The 18,389-nt window shown below is 38.3% G+C and overlaps 1 protein-coding gene across 1 annotated transcript in view; it reads right to left on the reverse strand.

Moving 5' to 3' along the window:
• Nucleotides 1-7,705: 7,705 nt before the first annotated feature.
• RPAP3 (RNA polymerase II associated protein 3) overlaps nucleotides 7,706-18,389 on the reverse strand; it is a 41,753-nt gene continuing 31,069 nt past the window's right edge. The window contains exons 13-17 of the mRNA XM_033436486.2: nucleotides 15,647-15,885; nucleotides 12,016-12,202; nucleotides 11,164-11,261; nucleotides 10,597-10,697; nucleotides 7,706-8,027 (exon numbers count right to left, since the gene is read on the reverse strand). Of these exons, the coding sequence (XP_033292377.1) occupies nucleotides 7,942-8,027; nucleotides 10,597-10,697; nucleotides 11,164-11,261; nucleotides 12,016-12,202; nucleotides 15,647-15,885 (711 nt within the window). The 3' untranslated portion in view covers nucleotides 7,706-7,941. The remainder of the gene's footprint in view (nucleotides 8,028-10,596; nucleotides 10,698-11,163; nucleotides 11,262-12,015; nucleotides 12,203-15,646; nucleotides 15,886-18,389) is intronic.

Consider the following 18,389-nt stretch of genomic DNA (forward strand, 5'->3'; position numbering starts at 1 on the left):
TCCAAAGCATGAGGATGGTGTGGGTTTTATCAGATAAAATTATCTCTGCTAATGGGCCGATTCGCTCAAATTCAAACTATTATAAGGCCTGGGCCGAGTAAAACTGTTTGTGTTTCCAAGAGGTGTAGAATAGGTTTTCCAGGCACTGCAGCAAGCCAGTGGGGAGACGTATCTGGCAAGGGGCCCTCTGGCACTGCTCAGAGACCGAGAACACAATCAAGTCTACAACCAAGCAGAGCTTCCACCCTTGCCAGACTCTCTGGATAACACTGCTTGGGTCTTGAATTGTAGTCTCCTGGTGCTAAAATAAGATCAGTAGCTAGAGAAACAGATCGGCACATCAGTGGTCTCTATCTATTGCTGGCTAATAAATACATGAGTGCTTTCCTTTGGTCCTCTTGCCATCCTAATAAACTACCACTTGACCAATGAGCAAGTAACTAATCACAAGAATTCCAGGATGTTTAGCACTCACAAAAGGCTTCATACAAAGAGTAGAAAAGAGAGGATGGAACATGATATAATCTTTGGGATATCAAACCAATGACCACAAAACAGTGACAACTTCTTGGTCTCAACTTGGCCTTTTGCCACTGCAAATGCACTCCTTTCCCAAAATTCAGGATCTGCCTTGATGAATTTTTGCTCTGATGTCACAGAACATACATATTCCATGATTCCAGTGAGACTAAAAAGCAAAATCACTATATTTTATTACGTAAAAGGACTCTATAAAGTAAATATCAAAACAATTTATTGATGGTAGAAACTGGGAGGCAGGGAAAATAGAAGAGAAACAGGTATCCCTGTATGCCGGTAGTTAAAACACACGACTATCATATACAGACACAGCCATTTCCCACCGCACATGCGGGCGTGCAAACACACACAAACATGTACTTCCCTCTCTCTGGCCCAAGGAAAGACAGACATTTCTGCACACTGCGTTCTGACTGCATTTTTGGGACGTCTCTTCCTCTTCAAAGCCCGGTCTGATATTTATTTTAGATCCAGGTCCCATGCACTAAAGTACTGAAGGAAGAATACCCTTCCACATCCTACGGGTCCCTAGAAAGACCTTGTGAAAGTGGAAAAGGGGACTCTGCTTGGTGTAGGAAGGTGGGGCTTCTGACATGGTCAGTATGGGGCACTGGCTTTGGGGTGTGAAAAATGCGTAAAAGGGGTCAACTGAATGGTGACAGATGGAATTTTGGTGGTGAGCACACACTATAGTGTATATGGAAGTAGAAACATAATGTTATACACATGAAACTTACATAATGTTATATATAAACCAATGTTACCTCAATAAACAATAAATTCACTTTCATTTTGACTCCTATGCTTTCGGCCACGTACATGCTATTTTCTGACGATCCAGGGGGTGGCAGTAATAAAGAAATCCCAGCTGCCAGCCTGCCTCTCCCCTGGTCCTGCTTTTGTGTTATCACGAAGATTGTTCAGCTGTGACTGCAGCGTAGAAGTAAGAGTGTCTAAGTCAGTCTGACCTCTGTTGGACTCCCAGCTTCACAGGACAGCCTATCTCTCTGAGCATACTGTGAGCATTAAGTGAGATGATATATGCAAAGCCCTGGTAAAGTGCCCAGCATACAACAGAGTGCATACAAATGGTAGCTAACAGTATCACTAGTCTGTTTGAACTGTTAGGACCAATAAGAGAGTTCCACAAAATTCCTATTCCCTTTCCACACTAATTTAGTATTCAAAAAATGTTTGCGGGTAAGAGCTCTCTGAACAGTGTGGTCCTGTAAAAGAGAACTGAAATAATCCCCATTGACGATGAAAAGGTCTTTAACGTTCAGGCAAGTGCTTTGAGCCAAACTTAAAAGGCTCTTCATCTGGATTCTTCAGCCCATTCTATAGTACTTCAATCCATTCATTCATTTATTCAGCAAATATTTATTAACTTCCTATTATGAGCCAAGTAATGTGCTATGGAAACCATCTCTTGAAAACACATTGCATGTTTATATCCCACTGATACGCAGACTAGTTCTAGTTCCTATTGAGTCCACACTCAGTGGTTTGTGGTGTAAAACTTGACTCAGTAAAGTCCATATCATTACTGGATTCCATGTGAGGAGACCTGATAGAGGTTTCTGGAACCAGCACAGAGTTCTGAGTTATATCACTATTCACATGACTTTGAGCAAATAATTTAACCTAAGTGCTGCCCTAAATCTCTCAAGTTTCAAAGGTCAAATAGGACCAACTAAGTGTCAAGAAAACTATACAGCACAGAGCACACTGTTGTGATAAAAACTGTATGTTCTCTATGGTCCTGATTCTTCGGGACAACATTCCAGATGCATTCTAAACGGTGCTGCAAATTCCATTCTGCTACATGATTAATGGAATGATTGAGTCATCTACCCTTGTGTGTTTTCACCACTCTGGCTATAGGAATGGCTGTTTTTTTTAAACTCTCCTTTTGTAAAACTGAATTAATTCAGCGTCACTTTTGCCTGGTGTTTGTGGACAATACACAGCAACAACTGTCTCCAGCTCCACTCCCTTCCATTCAGTGAGCGTTTATCCTGTGCCCAACTGTGCTCTGCTCTATGCAAATACAGTAGGCCTCCACCCCCAGACAGGAAGCAACTCGGGAGGCTCATCAGTGAAAGACAACCGGACAGGGGTTGGAAGAGCATTTGATGTATTTCAGTAGCATATTAGCAGCTGAGAATCTCTTATTACTGACGACATTTTCACACACTTTTCAATATTTCTTATTTCTATACTCAACCTTTACTAAGTTGCATATTTTATCCTGATTTCATCGGCCCCACACCACCCAAGGGATGTCCTTGGTTTCATGAAACTACATTTTCCCCCCCGTCATCGGCCTCAGGGTCATCATCAATATGTTCAATTTGATGGTTTTAAATGTCGGTCAGTAAAGCAGGCAGATTAGTTTACGTAGATTAAACCAGACCACTGGACCTCAGGCATACCTTCCTCATTTACGCTATTCCCCAGAGATAATAAACAAAAGGATTCTAATGAGGCCTAAATTTAGTTTTACCCACGTCAACTACATGGCCTGTTCCCTTTTATTCTCTGACCCCTCAAGCTGATTATTTCAAAACATGAAGTTTAAATGCTGCAGGGTCATTATGTAAAATATAAGATCCTCCAGGAAACACACCAAATGACAAATCTACTACTGCTCTTCTCCCTGCGACCTCTCCTGCGTGAACAGCACTGGGTTTTGCTGTGCCATTAGGGAACTGCCGTCACAACAATTTCCACTTTGCCACTTTACTACCCATCTGCCACTCAGGACAGTTAGAATGTCGTCACCCCTCCCCCACCTACCCAGATCCCACCTGTCCTTTGAGGCCCGCTCAGACCCCACCTTCTCCCTGCAACCTTCCCTGTCTGTTCCCCACATCTCCAGCTCCAGGACCGTACCTCCGTTGAGCCTTTCATCGCTCTCAGTCCTGCTGGCTTTGCAGCTGTCAGCACAGCACCAGTCACTGCCAAAGCACCACACGGATTCCATGAGCTACGCGGGAATCTACTGTCTCCCATCTCCCACGTGCTTGGCTGGTTGCCATCAGAGAAGTCAACACAAAGTGAAGGAGTGCTGTCTTCTTAGATAAGCTGCCCACGGCCCTGGATCCTGGGATAGGAAGAGCCTAGGAGAACTGAGACACCAAGCCCTCCGCAGGCCCTCTGCACTATTAACCACAGTCGCCACAAGAGGTGCATCTAGTGGGGCACACACAGCAGATGAACATGTATGAAGTACAATTACCCAGAGGCCTTTTCTGCTTACTTTTAAACTCCACAGTAAGCATCAGTTAATGAAGGTTTCCACATACTGAGGTTCTCACGTAGGAGCAGCCCTTTTCAGATGTAAGGAATTCTGCCTCCTCACCACTGCCAGGTTGGGATTAGAAGGCCACGTGGACTGCTGTATAGAAGTAAAAGACATCACTCATCTTGTTAAATGTCCTATGGCTAGATGAGCTGACGTTAGGGCTGAGTTAAAGGGAAGCTATCCATCCTCAGGCTTCAAGGGGAAATAATTGAGTTTTTATACCTATACAAGCTCAATAAAACAATCATGTTAAAAAGGATTTTTAATCAAGTCCTCTTGTTGCCCCAAATTATTATTGATTTTAATCCTACTGATATGGGGATAACCCATACTACGTATAGTTTCATTTTTCTTCTCTTTTCCAAGTGATTTCTGTGAAAAAGTTGTGAATAGTGTAATTCTCCAGAGAATTAGACATTCTGCTTTATTTTGTAATGCCACCTGCTTTATAACTCACTTCATGGAAACAATTGAATCTCTCACCTCTTTTTCAAAAGCCAATGTGCCTGTAAGTCTACTTCCTACCTTTTCAGATTTTTAAAAGCATGAAAACAAGGTTTCTTTAACCACATCTGTGAAGATTAGCTGTAGCAAAATGTCTGCAATCAAAGCCAATCAGTAGCAGCCCCCAAAAAAGGAAGGATTTGGTATGTGGTAAACTAAATTGATAGCTTCTTTGTGAGTTGGTTTCAACATCACTGAATCTAAGGAGAAACTGTTTTCCTAGAGCCAGGATTAATGAGGGTCCTACATTAAATAACCACAGTGAGAGAAGAAATGCACTAACTAATCTAGCCTAATCTAAGAAGAAAGGTGGTAAGACTGATCCATCAATAAACGTTAACGGAGCCTCTGTCATGAACAAGGCCAATGTTAGCACTAAGAACACACATGACAGTGTCACGACCATCAAGGAGCTTAAAATCTAGTATGGAGTCAGGATGCATGCACATGAAAAATTAACAAATAAAAACAAATGAAAGGAGGGACTTCCCTGGTGGCACAGTGGTTAGGAATCCACCTGCCAATGGAGGGGACACAGGTTCAATCCCTGGTCCGGGAAGATCCCACATGCCGTGGAGCAATTAAGCCTGTGAGCCACAACTACTGAGCCTGCGCTCTAGAGCCCACGAGCCACAACTACTGAGCCCACGTGCCACGACTGCTGAAGCCCACGCACCTATAGCCCATGCTCCGCAACAAGGGAAGCCATTACAATGAGAAGCCCGCACACCGCAACGAAGAGTAGCCCCCACTCGCCACAACTAGAGAAAGCCTGTGCACAGCAACGAAGACCCAACGCAGCCAAAGATAAATAAAAAAATAAAATTAAAAAAACAAACAAACAATAAAACAAACGAAAGGAGACTGTAGCCAATCAAATTCAAACTCTATCCCATACAACAGCCTTGATAGTGCATGGAATTGCCTACAACCCCCAGGGCAAGTCAAGGGGCTCATGACATGTTACGTGACCTCCACCTATGCTGATCCCTCTGCCAGGACCCTTTCCCTCCCATCGTGCACCTGGACCATCGTTCTCATATCTCAATTCTCATATCAAACACTGCCTCCTCCTTCCCTGTGCCACCCAGTCTGACTCAGAGCTGCACCCTCTGTGCTCCCCCAGTGCCCTCTCCAAACTATCAAGGCACTCATGACACTGTACTGCAACTGCTGGTTTATCTGACTCCCCAGCTACACTGCGAGCTACTGGAGGGCAGAAACTGGGCCTGTGTTTTCCCCAGTGCTTAGTCACCTACCAGCACATTACAGACACTCAAGAAATGTTTGAATAGACGTGAATGAATACGACCACGCCCTGTGGATTCTCCCTCCTTAAGATATCTTAAACTCAACCTGTCTTCCATCCCTTTGCACCAGTCAGCATAGTATAGAATGGTGGTTGGGCAAGTAGCCTTTGGATACAGACTCCCTGTTACCAGGTGACCATAGGCAAGTTACATGCCTCAATTTCCTTATCTGTAAAGTGGAGATAACAGAACCTACCTCCTAGGTTTGTTGAGGATTTAAATGAAAAAAGACATAAAGCCCCTAATGTCAGGCAAATAGGCAGTACTTCATGTTACCCATTATTATTAGTTCAAATGTTATTTCTCTCCTGCATGCTTGTATTCTTCAATTGGTCTCCCTGTTTCTAGCCACACCATCACCAATCCACTGCTCATCACCGCTACCAGAATGATTTTAAAACTCAAACCACATGTCACTCTCTTTCTTAAAACCTTGAGTGGTTCTCCATCACTTTCAGAAAACCAGCTTCTCTGTCACTGCGTGGAAGGCCCTTCATGCCCTGGCTCCCACCCTCTCAGCCACCTCCCCACGGCCAAGCCCCCGCAAGCATCCTCCTGCCTATCACCTTCTTATTAATGACTGCAAAATCCCTGCAAAATCACCTTCTTATTAATGACTTAAGAAAAACTCAAGTCATTCAAAATGCATTATTATTATGTATAAGCTATACTTTATGACTAAATTTCATTGCCTGTTTATATATCATAAGACTATACATTTAGCAACATATAACATTAATAAACTCCAAGCATGTTGTAAAACACTGAGCTATACAAATTATGATCTTAGTAAGTTATACCATGAACTGTGGAAATTATCTTTTTAAACAGATTGATTATTCTTCAAGGAATTGTAGGCATAATAATATGTATGCTGCAACAAAAATAAAGTCTTAAATTTGACTGTCTTATTGATGCTAACAGCTATAGGATGATGACCTAGTATTTAACATGACAGCCTCTAAAATTAAATTGATTTTAGCAATATTTACAGGATGCCCAAAATTTGCTAAGTTGCTACTTTGAACATTTACTAAAATTGATTCCTACCATCAATTCAATTAAATTTTATATTCAATTAAATTTACCAAGTGGGCACCTAAGTATGTGCAAAGGACTGGGCCAGGGACCATGCGGAACAAGGATAAGTAGAACACTAGCCTGGATTGCAAAAGCTCACAGACACCACACTCACATGAACCACGCACACACAAGCTATACACTGATTACTACCTTAAACATTCCTAGTTTTTAAACTTTTACACCTTGCTTTAGATTATCTGCATTCAGTTGACATATAACATGGACATGGATATCATGAGGAAAAACAGCTGTAGCACTGAAATTTAAGTACGCTGTGACTCTCTAAGTAACCTATTTAAAAAGTCTAACTGAAAGTCTCCTTTCAACATAAATACTAAAAATACACATCCTGCAACTAAGCAATTTTGTGATAGTGAACTGGCACAATGGTACGAAAACATTTTATAATGAAACAATCTGATATCTACTTAACTCCCTCTATATAACTTTATTCATATGCTAAGGAAGCAACCTTGTCATGTGGTTACAAAAACTCATGAAAATATTTTTTAAAATGTAACACTTATGGGGCACTGAAGAATGTATCTAAACTTAACATTTAAAATGACTTATAGGACTTCCCTGGTGGCACAGGGGTTAAGAATCCGCCTGCCAATGCAGGGTACACGGGTTCGAGCCCTGGCCCGGGAAGATCCCACATGCCATGGAGCAACTAAGCCCGTGCGCCACAACTACTGAGCCCACGCTCTAGAGCCCATGAGCCACAACTACTGAGCCTGCATGCCACAACTACTGAAGCCTGTGCACCTAGAGCCCATGCTCTGCAACAAGAGAAGCCACCGTAACGAGAAGCCCGTGCACCGCAACGAAGAGTAGCCCCCGCTCGCTGCAACTAGAAAAAGCCCAAACACAGCGACAAAGACCCAACGCAGCCAAAGATAAAAATAAAAAAAATTTTGTTAATAAAAATAATAAAATAAAATGAGATAAAACACCGATCTTTACAAGTATACCTCATTATTTATATTTTTATTTTCAGAAAAAAAACTTATAAATAGTTCACTTAAGTATATTTCTCACTAGTTAAATCACAATTCACTTTATATTTAATTAGCTTACATCCAAAAATGGTACTTTTCCTGTATATCATTTTCTTAAAAAGCAAAACATTTTATTTTCAGTAGAAAAAAATTTACATATGAAATCCAAAGGCAATAATTTCAGTAAAAATGGAAATCAACCACCATATCTTTTCTTGAGTTCTTCAACAGAATTATCATTCAATCCTGATTTGTCTATGTGATTGAATAATACACGTGCAACTGAAAAAGAAAAAAAATTCATTTTAATCTCCATTTTTAAAAAGTAAAGCAAAAATTAAAGGGAGTAATCAAATCTGTTAAATATTTTTTACATTATAAAGCAATCATTAGGATTATTTATAAATCCTAATTCAGATATTTAAAAAGCCAACCTGAGAACAGAAAACTATACAGCAGTCCAATGATGTTTCTTAGCAGAATATTTTGCTTTGGCAGTAAAAAATTTCCCCTACATCCTCAATGACATTAACTTTGCAGATGAAACATAATTCATTCTGTACTACCCTAAAGATTTTTGACCTGTGTAACAAGTATACTTTTACTTATTTAATATTCCAATTAACTTTTTCAAAACTTAAATCATTTTATTTTAAAAGAAAAATTTATATCACTACTATAAATTAAAAATTAGCAATAACATTCACAAAAATCATGTTTGATGGGCAAGCTGTACATTTTTATAATAACAATTAAAAGTTAAAAAAAGATTTGCTTATGAGTCATTTAATATCTTTCATACCACTGAAATGGCCGGTCTACACTCAACACTATGGAAAACGCTATTATAGTTCATACATTCCTCAACATTAAAACTAGCTAACAGTTTTTAATAATAATGACAATAATAAAAGACAACAGCAGCTACTATTTATTGAATATTAAGTTACACGCCAGGAACCACTGTAAGTGCTTCCCATGTTTAACTTAGTGGACAGTGGTGACCCCACCAAGACAGTACTGTTGGTAGAGGCCAGTCTGAAGGGCCAACTCACATTCTTTGAGCACACTTCAAGTTATCACATCATAGTGGCAAGAAATCCATTCACTCATGCACTTATACTAAGAGGTTATTATGTACTAAGCACCGTTCTACACGCTGAGGCCTAGAGAACAAGGTAGACAAAGTTCCTGCTGTCATGGAGCTTCCATTCTATTAGGGAGAGAGAAATAATAAACAAATACTTAAAATACTGTCAGCTCGTTCTGTATTATGAAGAAAAATAAAGCAAGGTAAGATGACAGAGGGTGATGAGGAAAGGGAGGCAGGCAGTTACTGTGAGTAGGCCTGTGAGGAAAGGTGTCTCTGAGGAGGTGACTATTAGGTGGAAACTGCATGAAGTGAGGAAGAGGCAGGGGAGGATAGTCTAGGCTGAGGGGTAAGTCAAACACAAAGACCCTGAGGCTATAAGAAGTTTGGTAATTTGGTATATTAAAAAGACACAAAGTCAGTGAGGTGGGGCAGAATGACTAAAAAAAGTGATAAAAAATGAGGTCTGCATTCAACTGAATGCAGATAATACTTTCAGGGACTGTTTCTGATTAAAGATTAAGCAGAAACTTCTTTTGGTTTACCCCTATTAGGAATCTCTCTAAATTACATGTCCACTTCCCTAAGTTCAACATACAGAGTATTTTTCTTAGTGATTCAGATTCAATGTCACTGCTACATACATAAAGAAGAAACAGAAAAGGAGCCCAAAGTATGTTTAGTCCAGAAAGTATCTGAAAATCATAGTTTTTGCTATTTTTAAAACTAAAAAACTGGTACTCCTGCATTCTAATGATTTTTCTCTTTTTCCTAAAACTACAGTATAGCCTTAAAACTCCAAGTACAACTGACCCTTGAAAAGCACAGGTTTCAACTGCACAGATCCACTTACAGGCGGATATTTTTCAATAGTAAACACTACAGCACTACATGATCCACGGTTGGCTGAATCTGTGAATGAGGAACCTCACATCCTGTGGACCGACTATAAAATTGTACGTGGATTTTCAACTGTGTGGAGGGTTGGCGCCCCTAACTCCCATGTTGTTCAAGGGTCAATTGTAATTGAAGTTTCTCCATAGTTTGATTTTACTTAAATAAGGGTTCCCCAAAACTGACATTTTATGCCAAAGACTGAGATGTAGAAATAAACAAGGGATCTAACTCTTAAGGCTCATCACCTGCCTCTTTCTACCCTCTAACTCTACAATCCAGCCACACTGCACTCCTTTTAATTTTCTGAGCTCAATTTGCTCTCTCCTGCCTCAAAACCTCTGCACATTCCCACCTCCTTCATCTGACTCCTGCACTTTTTTGAGAATTCAGCTTAAATCAAAGAAACTCAAGGAAATTAGCTCAAAAAAATGGGTGAGACCTCCGATGCACCCACGCCCGGTTGCAAGCTCCTGTGGCAGGAACCCTGCACGAGTTCCATCATGCCAGGAGCTCAACCATTACATTATCACTGTGTTTTCTAGTAGAAGAGCCCAGAACACCTCGGTTTAACTCCTGGGTCTGGCTTCCTAGCTATGGAACCTCGGTCAAGTTCCTTACCTGTGTATGCTTCAGTTTCCTCCTTTGTAAAACCAAAATGATAATCATACCTACACCTCACAAAGTTGTTGTCAGGATGAAAAAATTTAACTTTACTTAATCTAATAGTAATTCAATTTAATTAGCTTAATTGTAATTAATTTAATTGTACATAATTGACATTCAATAAATATTTGCTATCATTTGTTGAATAAAGGAACACACAAGAATAAAGAGATATGAAAAAGCTTTCTTCACAGAACTCACTTTTCTTCTCAGGTTCTGACATAAACATCACTGCCATATCAAACCTTCTTAGTTCAGAAAGTCTTTGTAAGACTTCAAAGATGAGTGATGGCTTTTCTTTCCTGAAATAATCCAAATAAAAAAACAAATGATCAATTAAAAGCAGCTCATTGTCTGCTTACTAAAATAATATTTCTAATTATATATAAATAAGGTCTTCATGTATCATTTTCCCCTGCACACTGTCTATATTTTAAGTGCCCAAATGAAGAATTTTATCAAGTCAACTGAAAAAACTGTAATATTCTTAAATGTGTGGCACAGCACAGACGTTATTAATCTGCTATAATATTTGCCACTTCCATACTCTACCTTTCTCTAAAAAAATTTTAAGTCATTTTTCCTCCTAATCATTTCCTTTTTCATTGTTTGTACTTGTCATCTCTTTACAACTTCTGCAACAGCTAAATTTATAAGAGAGCTAATTTTGCTATACAAAAGGTAATATGACATGAAAAAGAACGAATTTCCCAAATCACTAGAAACAGCTGAGCATTACAACATGAAAGCATAACTAAACTTACTTACTCAATGTAAAAGTCATGCAGAATTTTAATGATATGGTTGAATACATCTGGATCTAGATTTTTCTGAAACAGCTTGGGATACAAGGATGGTTCAATTTGCTTGGGAAAAATATAAGGTGTTAGAAAGTTCAATTATGGCAACATTCCCAATCACAAACTATTTATATAATAATTGCTTAGTTCAACATAGTAAAAAATAACTATTATGCATTAGTATTCAATGAATAATAATGGAGTCATACTGAAATGCAACTATGATAGAAGAATGAAAGTTAGAGGAACTATAAAATAATCACTCTGTTCAAGACAGAGAAAAATCTCATGGAGAGATGTGTACTACCCAACAGAAACAGGAAATGAAAGAGAGCTCTCAAGGACCAATAAAAAGAATTAGAGAGTTTAAAAAATAGAACTACTTGAAAAAGACAATGCTAAAAATCCATTATTTGGTAAATTTCATATGAGTTAATTCTTTTTCTTGAGCAAATAAAAGCTCATTTTCAGGAAACTGACGGCCTAAATATTGCAAGCATTGCTTGGCACACAGAAGGCACTCAATGTATTTTAGCTTCTTTCCTCATCTTGAAGGATGAAGAATTAAGTTTAAGTCATGATGTATGAAATTAGATTAAGTTATTTTAGAAAACAAAATTTAACACAGAACCTTTTTCAGAGGTTCACTGGTTGCAAATATTTAAAATGGTCTGACCAGGCTGATATACATATCAGGCAAGGGATAAGAGCATTTTCTACAATCATATTATAAGCAAATATAGTACTATTATTATATAGTGACCAAAGAAGTTCTTTGACCTCTAACTTACAGGAGAACTACCAGCTTCCTCCCTCTTACCTTCAAATATTGATACAACATATCTGGAGAATTTTTCAGTTGTCTGAAATCAGATTCAAGCTGAAATGAGTTTGCAGGAACTGGAGGAAGAGCAGTCCTGATAAACTGAGCAGGTGTTTTGTCTACCTCTATAGAAATCTTCTCACTGAAAGTCTGACATACATCCTTTTTCAAATTGACTTCAGGTCTGAAATATTTCAGAAGCATCAAACAATTAGAAGAGAACCACAGGGCTTCCCTGGTGGCGCAGTAGTTAAGAATCTGCCTGCCAATGCAGGGGACACAGGTTTGATCCCTGGCCCGGGAAGATCCTACATGCCGCGGAGCAACTAAGCCCGTGCGCCACAACTACTGAGCCTGTGCTCTAGAGCCCGTGAGCCACAAATACTGAGCCCACATGCCACAACTACTGGAGCCCACGCGCCTAGAGCCCGTGCTCTGTAACAAGAGAAGCCACCTCAATGAGAAGCCCGTGCACTGCAACAAAGAGTAGAGAAAGCCCGCAAGCAGCAATGAAGACCAAAGGCAGCCAAAAATCAATAAATAATAAAAAAGAAAAACAAAGAGAAGAACCACAAATAGTCAAAACTTATATAAGGAAACATCAACAGAGATTTTTAAATTTCTGACTTTATTAATACTGTATTATCTATTTATATTCTGCCAGTAGTAAATTCTTTCAGCTGATAATATATGTATACTTTTGGCAAGACAGATTATACTTGTGCAAATTTTCAGATGCTGGTTACGTAATGACTATTCTCATTAGCTGAGCTAATAGCCTGGCCACCTTTTGAGAAAACATTTCTATACACTGCATTATTATATCACATATACTCACAAGTCAACCTTTCACTCTGAATTATGGGAATTACCACAGTTTCAAGAAAGATTCCAAGAAGGAAGAAATGCTTCCTCCTTTAAAAAAAAAAAACAAAAAAAAACTGCCTACTTAAAGTTTTCCCACAATCTATAATGTCACTGTAAACAACTACTAAAGTTCAAAGTTTAAAACAAAAAAACCTTTTAATAGGACTGTTGAGTAGCAATGCAAAAATATATGAATAAAATTTCAACACCCCAAAGTAAACTACTAAACTATGTCTTTTATATTCTCATCATTAAGAAAATGCATGACTTTTTGAAAAATTCCAAACAAAATTTAAAGAGCCCATGAATATCTTAAATATTAATGGCTAGAATAATGATAATGCCTAAATTCTACATTGTTTATGAAGCTTCCCTATAAAAAATTAAAAATCCTGAATTACAAAGTGAAACATATTTACTGAAGTTCTAGAAAAGAAAATGCACAAAATCAATTTGTTCAAGATACTTTCATCACTGTTTGCAGATGACATGATGCTATACATAGAAAATCCTAAAAATGCTGTCAGAAATCTACTAGAGCTCATCAATTAATTCAGTAAAGTTGCAGGATACAAAATTAATACACAGAAATCTCCTGCATTCCTATATACTAACAACGAAAGATCTGACAGTGAAATTAAGGAAACACTCCCATTTACCACTGCATCAAAAAGAATAAAATACCTAGGAATAAACCTACCTAAGGAGACAAAAGACCTCTACTGTGAAAACTATAAGATGCTGATGAAAGAAATCAGAGATGACACAGATGGAAGGATATACCATGTTCTTGGATTGGAAAAATCCATACCGTCAAAATGACTATACTACCCAAGGCAATCTACAGATTCAATGCAATCCCTATCAAATTACCAATGGCATTTTTCACAGAACTAGAGCAAAAAAATTTTTAATTTATATGGAAACACAAAAGACCCTGAATAGCCAAAGCAATCTTGAGAAAGAGAAACAGAGCTGGAGGAATCAGACTCCCTGACTTCAGACTATACTACAAAGCTAGAGTAATCAAAACAGTACAGTACTGGCACAAAAACAGAAATACAGATCAATAAAATAGGCTAGAAAGCCCAGAAATAAATTCACACACCTATGGTCAACTAGCTACGACAAAGGAGGCAAGGCTATACAATGGAGAAAAGACAGTCTCTTCAATAAATGGTACTGGGAAAACTGGACAGCTACATGTAGGAGAATAAAATTAGAACATTCTCTAATACCATACACAAAAATAAACTCAAAATGGATCAAAGAACTAAATGTAAGCCTGTATACTATAAAACTCTTAGAGGAAAACACAGGCAGAACACTCTTTGACATAAACTGCAGTAATACCTTTTCTGATCCACCTCCTAGTATAATGAAAATAAAAACAAAAATAAACAAATGGGACCTAATTAAACTTAAAAGTTTCTGCACAGCAAAGGAAACCATCAACAAAACGAAAAGAAACCACAGAATGGGAGAAAATATTGGCAACCGAAGCAAACGACAAGGGATTAATCTCTAAAATATACAAACAGCTCATGCAGCTCTATGTCTAAAAAACAAAAAACCCAATCAAAAAATGGGCAGAAGATCTAAACAGACATTTCTCCAAAGAGGACATACAGATGGCCAAAATGCACATGAAAAGATGGTCAACATCACTAATTATCAGAGAAATGCAAATCAAAACTACAGTGAGATATCACCTCACACCAGTCAGAATGGCCATCATCAAAAAATCTACAAACAATAAATACTGGAGAGGGTGTGGAGAAAAGGGAACCCTCCTACACTGGTGATGGGAATGTAAATTGGTACAACTGCTATGGAGAACAGTATGGAGGTTCCTTAAAAAACTTAAAACAGAACTACCATATGATCCAGCAATCCCATTCCTGGGCATATACCCAGAGAAAACCATAATTCAAAAAGAGTCATGTACCACAGTGTTCATTGCAGCACTATTTACAACAGCCAAGACATGGAAGCAACCTAAATGTCCATCGAAAGAGGAATGGATAAATAAGATGTGGTACATACACATAATGGAATATTACTCAGCCATAAAAAAGAATGAAATAATGCCATTTACAGCAACATGGATGGACCTAGAGATTATCATACTAAGTGAATTAAGTCAAAGACAAATATCATGTGATACCACTCATACGTGGAATCTAATTTTTTTAAAAAAGATATAAATGAACTTATTTATAAAACAGAAACAGACTTACAGATATTGAAAACAAACTTATCGTTACCAGAGGGGAAACATGGAGGGGAGGGATAAATCAGGAGCTTGAGATGAACATACAAAAACTACTATATATAAGATAAATAAGCAACAAGGACCTACTGTATAGCACAGGAAACTCTGCTCAATATTCTGTGATAATCTATATTGAGAAAGAATCTAAAAAAGAATGAATATATGTATATGTATAACTGAATCACTTTGCTGTACACCTGAAACTAACACAACATTGTAAATCAACTATACTCCAATAAAATTAAAATATATTTTTTTAAAAAGATACTCTCTCTTATTTCTAAAGTCCTCAGTGTGGTAAAGGAATAGTGATCATTCCTTCAGCAAAACCTCTCTTACAGTTAAAAGAAAAACTACAATGTAAAGTTGGATAGTTCAAAAAACTATGTGGATGAGTACAAACCAGAAGTCTCATCAGCAATATCTATTTTCTAGTGGGATTACTGCCATTCTAGATGACTATCAGGTAAAAGTATTTCTACTCACTGCAGAGCTGAAGTATCACTGATTTCTTCTATTTTCAATACTTTTGCTTTTGGGATATCACTTGTGGGCAAAAGGTCATCTTGGCTTGAGTTCTTCTTACTTGTGCCAGCGGTTGCTGTTACCTTTGCTAGATTAATAGGATGACGCTCTGGAGCAGCAGCAGTAGTAGTGCTATCTGGCACATCAACAGTCTGTATCAAATTACCAGTTTCTTCAATAATAAGCTTCTTGAGTGGTTTCTAAAACAATTAAAATCAATTCTTTGCATCAACATACAAAGGTTTCCTATTTTAGGGGCATAAATTAAAAGGTTACAGTGTTTTTACAGCCAACATCCCAGTTGTAAGTAAATTCAATTTGGAGTCATACTGCCAGACTACCATATGTAGGTCTAAATGGGGGAAAGAAGATGCATATATAAATAATTACAAGGCAATGGAATATGCATTATAAAAGGTACAGGTACAAAGTGCTAAAAGAACAGAGGAAGGAAGATAAAAATTGACATCGGGGGGCTTCACAGAAAAAGTACCCAGGAATGGCAGTGTTGAAGGGTATGGTCAGTGGAAAGGTGCGAAGTCCAGTAGGGCTGGTGCAAGGGGAGGAGAGGTGGAGACAAAGCCTGAAAGGCTGCTTAAAGGCAGCTTATAAAGGGACTTGTGTGCTGTATCAAGGAGTTTGAAGTTTATCCTAGAGGCAACAAAGCCAAGAAAAAAATATGACCAAGTGACATCAGTATTGTGGGCTGAAGGCAAGTAGAACAAGGCCAGGCAATAACCTGCATTCTGTATGAAAGAAAAGATCCTGCATGTCGCAACGAAGATCCTGCAACTAAGATCTGATGCAGCCAAATAAGGAAATAAATAAATATTTTTAAGAAACAAAAACAAAAACCTAACTGCATCCTCTAACTGCTGGATAAAACCAGCCTAGAATTAAAGATTTGCCAAATAATTTACACAAAGTTGGTAAGTACCTGACCACAATAATGGTCTTTAATTTATTAATATAAATAGCATTCACTATTTATTTCAATCATAACAGGTGGCAAATATTTTCAATTTCTTCCTAAGTTTACATGTAATACTCTTTGCTTTTTAATAAAAGACGTTCTTCAGTATACTCTAAGTTTTCATTCCAACTGTACAGTTGAATTTTAAATCAGAAAGCTGTAAATATGAAAACTTTTGACATATATACTAAACTCAGTGTTAAAACCAGGCATTCCATTAGCATAACTAAGAAAAGACCTAATGGTAACAACTGAGTGTTACTAGATGAATGCACATAAATAAAAAAGCTATTAAAAGTCTGTTAACAGAATCCCCTTAGCGGTTCTATCTTTAAGGATAATCATGTTAATCTAAGGCCTTTGCTTTGCTGATAACTATCAACACCAATAGTTTTCTATCAAGATATTGACCAAGAATGGATACGTGTTAGTGTTAAAAAATAGTGTTAAAGAACAGACTATAAAAAATAGACTGTAACTACTGAATTGTATCAATGCAGTTCCATTTAAAACCAAATCCTTTCATTGACAACAGAGGTGTAAACATGATCCTAGTTAATGAATTTCCTAACAGATGATCTCTTTCAGGGTAGAACAGTGGCTACTGAGAGCTGCTCAATGCTACTGATGGCTGGGAGGGATGAGGGGATGACAGTATGCTGGTAACAGGAGTGAAACACAAAAGATACCACTACAGTTGAAAGATGTAAGAAAACATGAAAGGATCAATTCATCTCTTTTTAAATTAAGATTTAGAAGCATACATTTTATTTAACTCTATATTATACCATTTCAAGAAAAAGAAAAGAGAAATAAGAATAAACAGAGGGCTTCCCTGGTGGCACAGTGGTTAAGAATCTGTCTGCCAATGCGGGGGACATGGGTTTGAGCCCTAGTCCGGGAAGATTCCACATGCCGCGGAGCAACTAAGCCCATGTGCCACAACTACTGAGCCTGCACTCTAGAGCCCGCAAGCCACAACTACTGAGCCCACGAGCGGCAACTACCAAAACCCACGCACCTAGAGCCGGTGCTCCACAACAAGAGAAGCCACGGCAATGAGGCGCCCGCACACCGCAACAAAGAGTAGCCCCCGCTTGCCGCAACTAGAGAAAGCCTGCGTGCAGCAACAAAGACCCAACACAGCCAAAAATAAATAAATAAAATTATTTTTTTAAAAAAAGAATAAACAGAAAAGGAGAAAGAGACAAAGGAGACCAAGCAGAAAGGTGAGTTTTTTATATGGGGAAACAGGAAAACGAAAAAAATTAAATATTTTAGTGGAGACCAAGAGATCAGGACAAACTCTCATTTACCACCATCCTACCTAGGAACCCCAGGCCCAGCTGACCTACATTACTGCTCTCCTACAGTCTCTCTATAGAAGATATATTAACAGTACTCCCTGCTGCAAACCCTCAAGCACAGGACACCCCAACCGAGCCTCTCGCTTGAATAAAGTAACCCCAGGACTCTTTTTTCTCCACCTCCTGGGCCTTCCTTTCTTTCCTGACCACTTTCCTCAGTGTCCAGGTGGCCTCACACATATATGACTGAAAAGGAAATTAACATTTGTTTTACGTGAAACTGCCTTAGCATTATTGGACATTATTTCCTTTGATCTCAACTAACCTGTGAGTTATTCTCAACTTAAGTAGAAAAAGTAAGAATCACATAGGGTTCACACTCGCCTAAAATTTTAAAGCTTATGAAATGGGGCTCAAATCAACT

Source organism: Orcinus orca, chromosome 11 (assembly GCF_937001465.1).
Source record: "Orcinus orca chromosome 11, mOrcOrc1.1, whole genome shotgun sequence".
In the NCBI taxonomy this organism is placed as follows: domain Eukaryota; kingdom Metazoa; phylum Chordata; class Mammalia; order Artiodactyla; family Delphinidae; genus Orcinus; species Orcinus orca.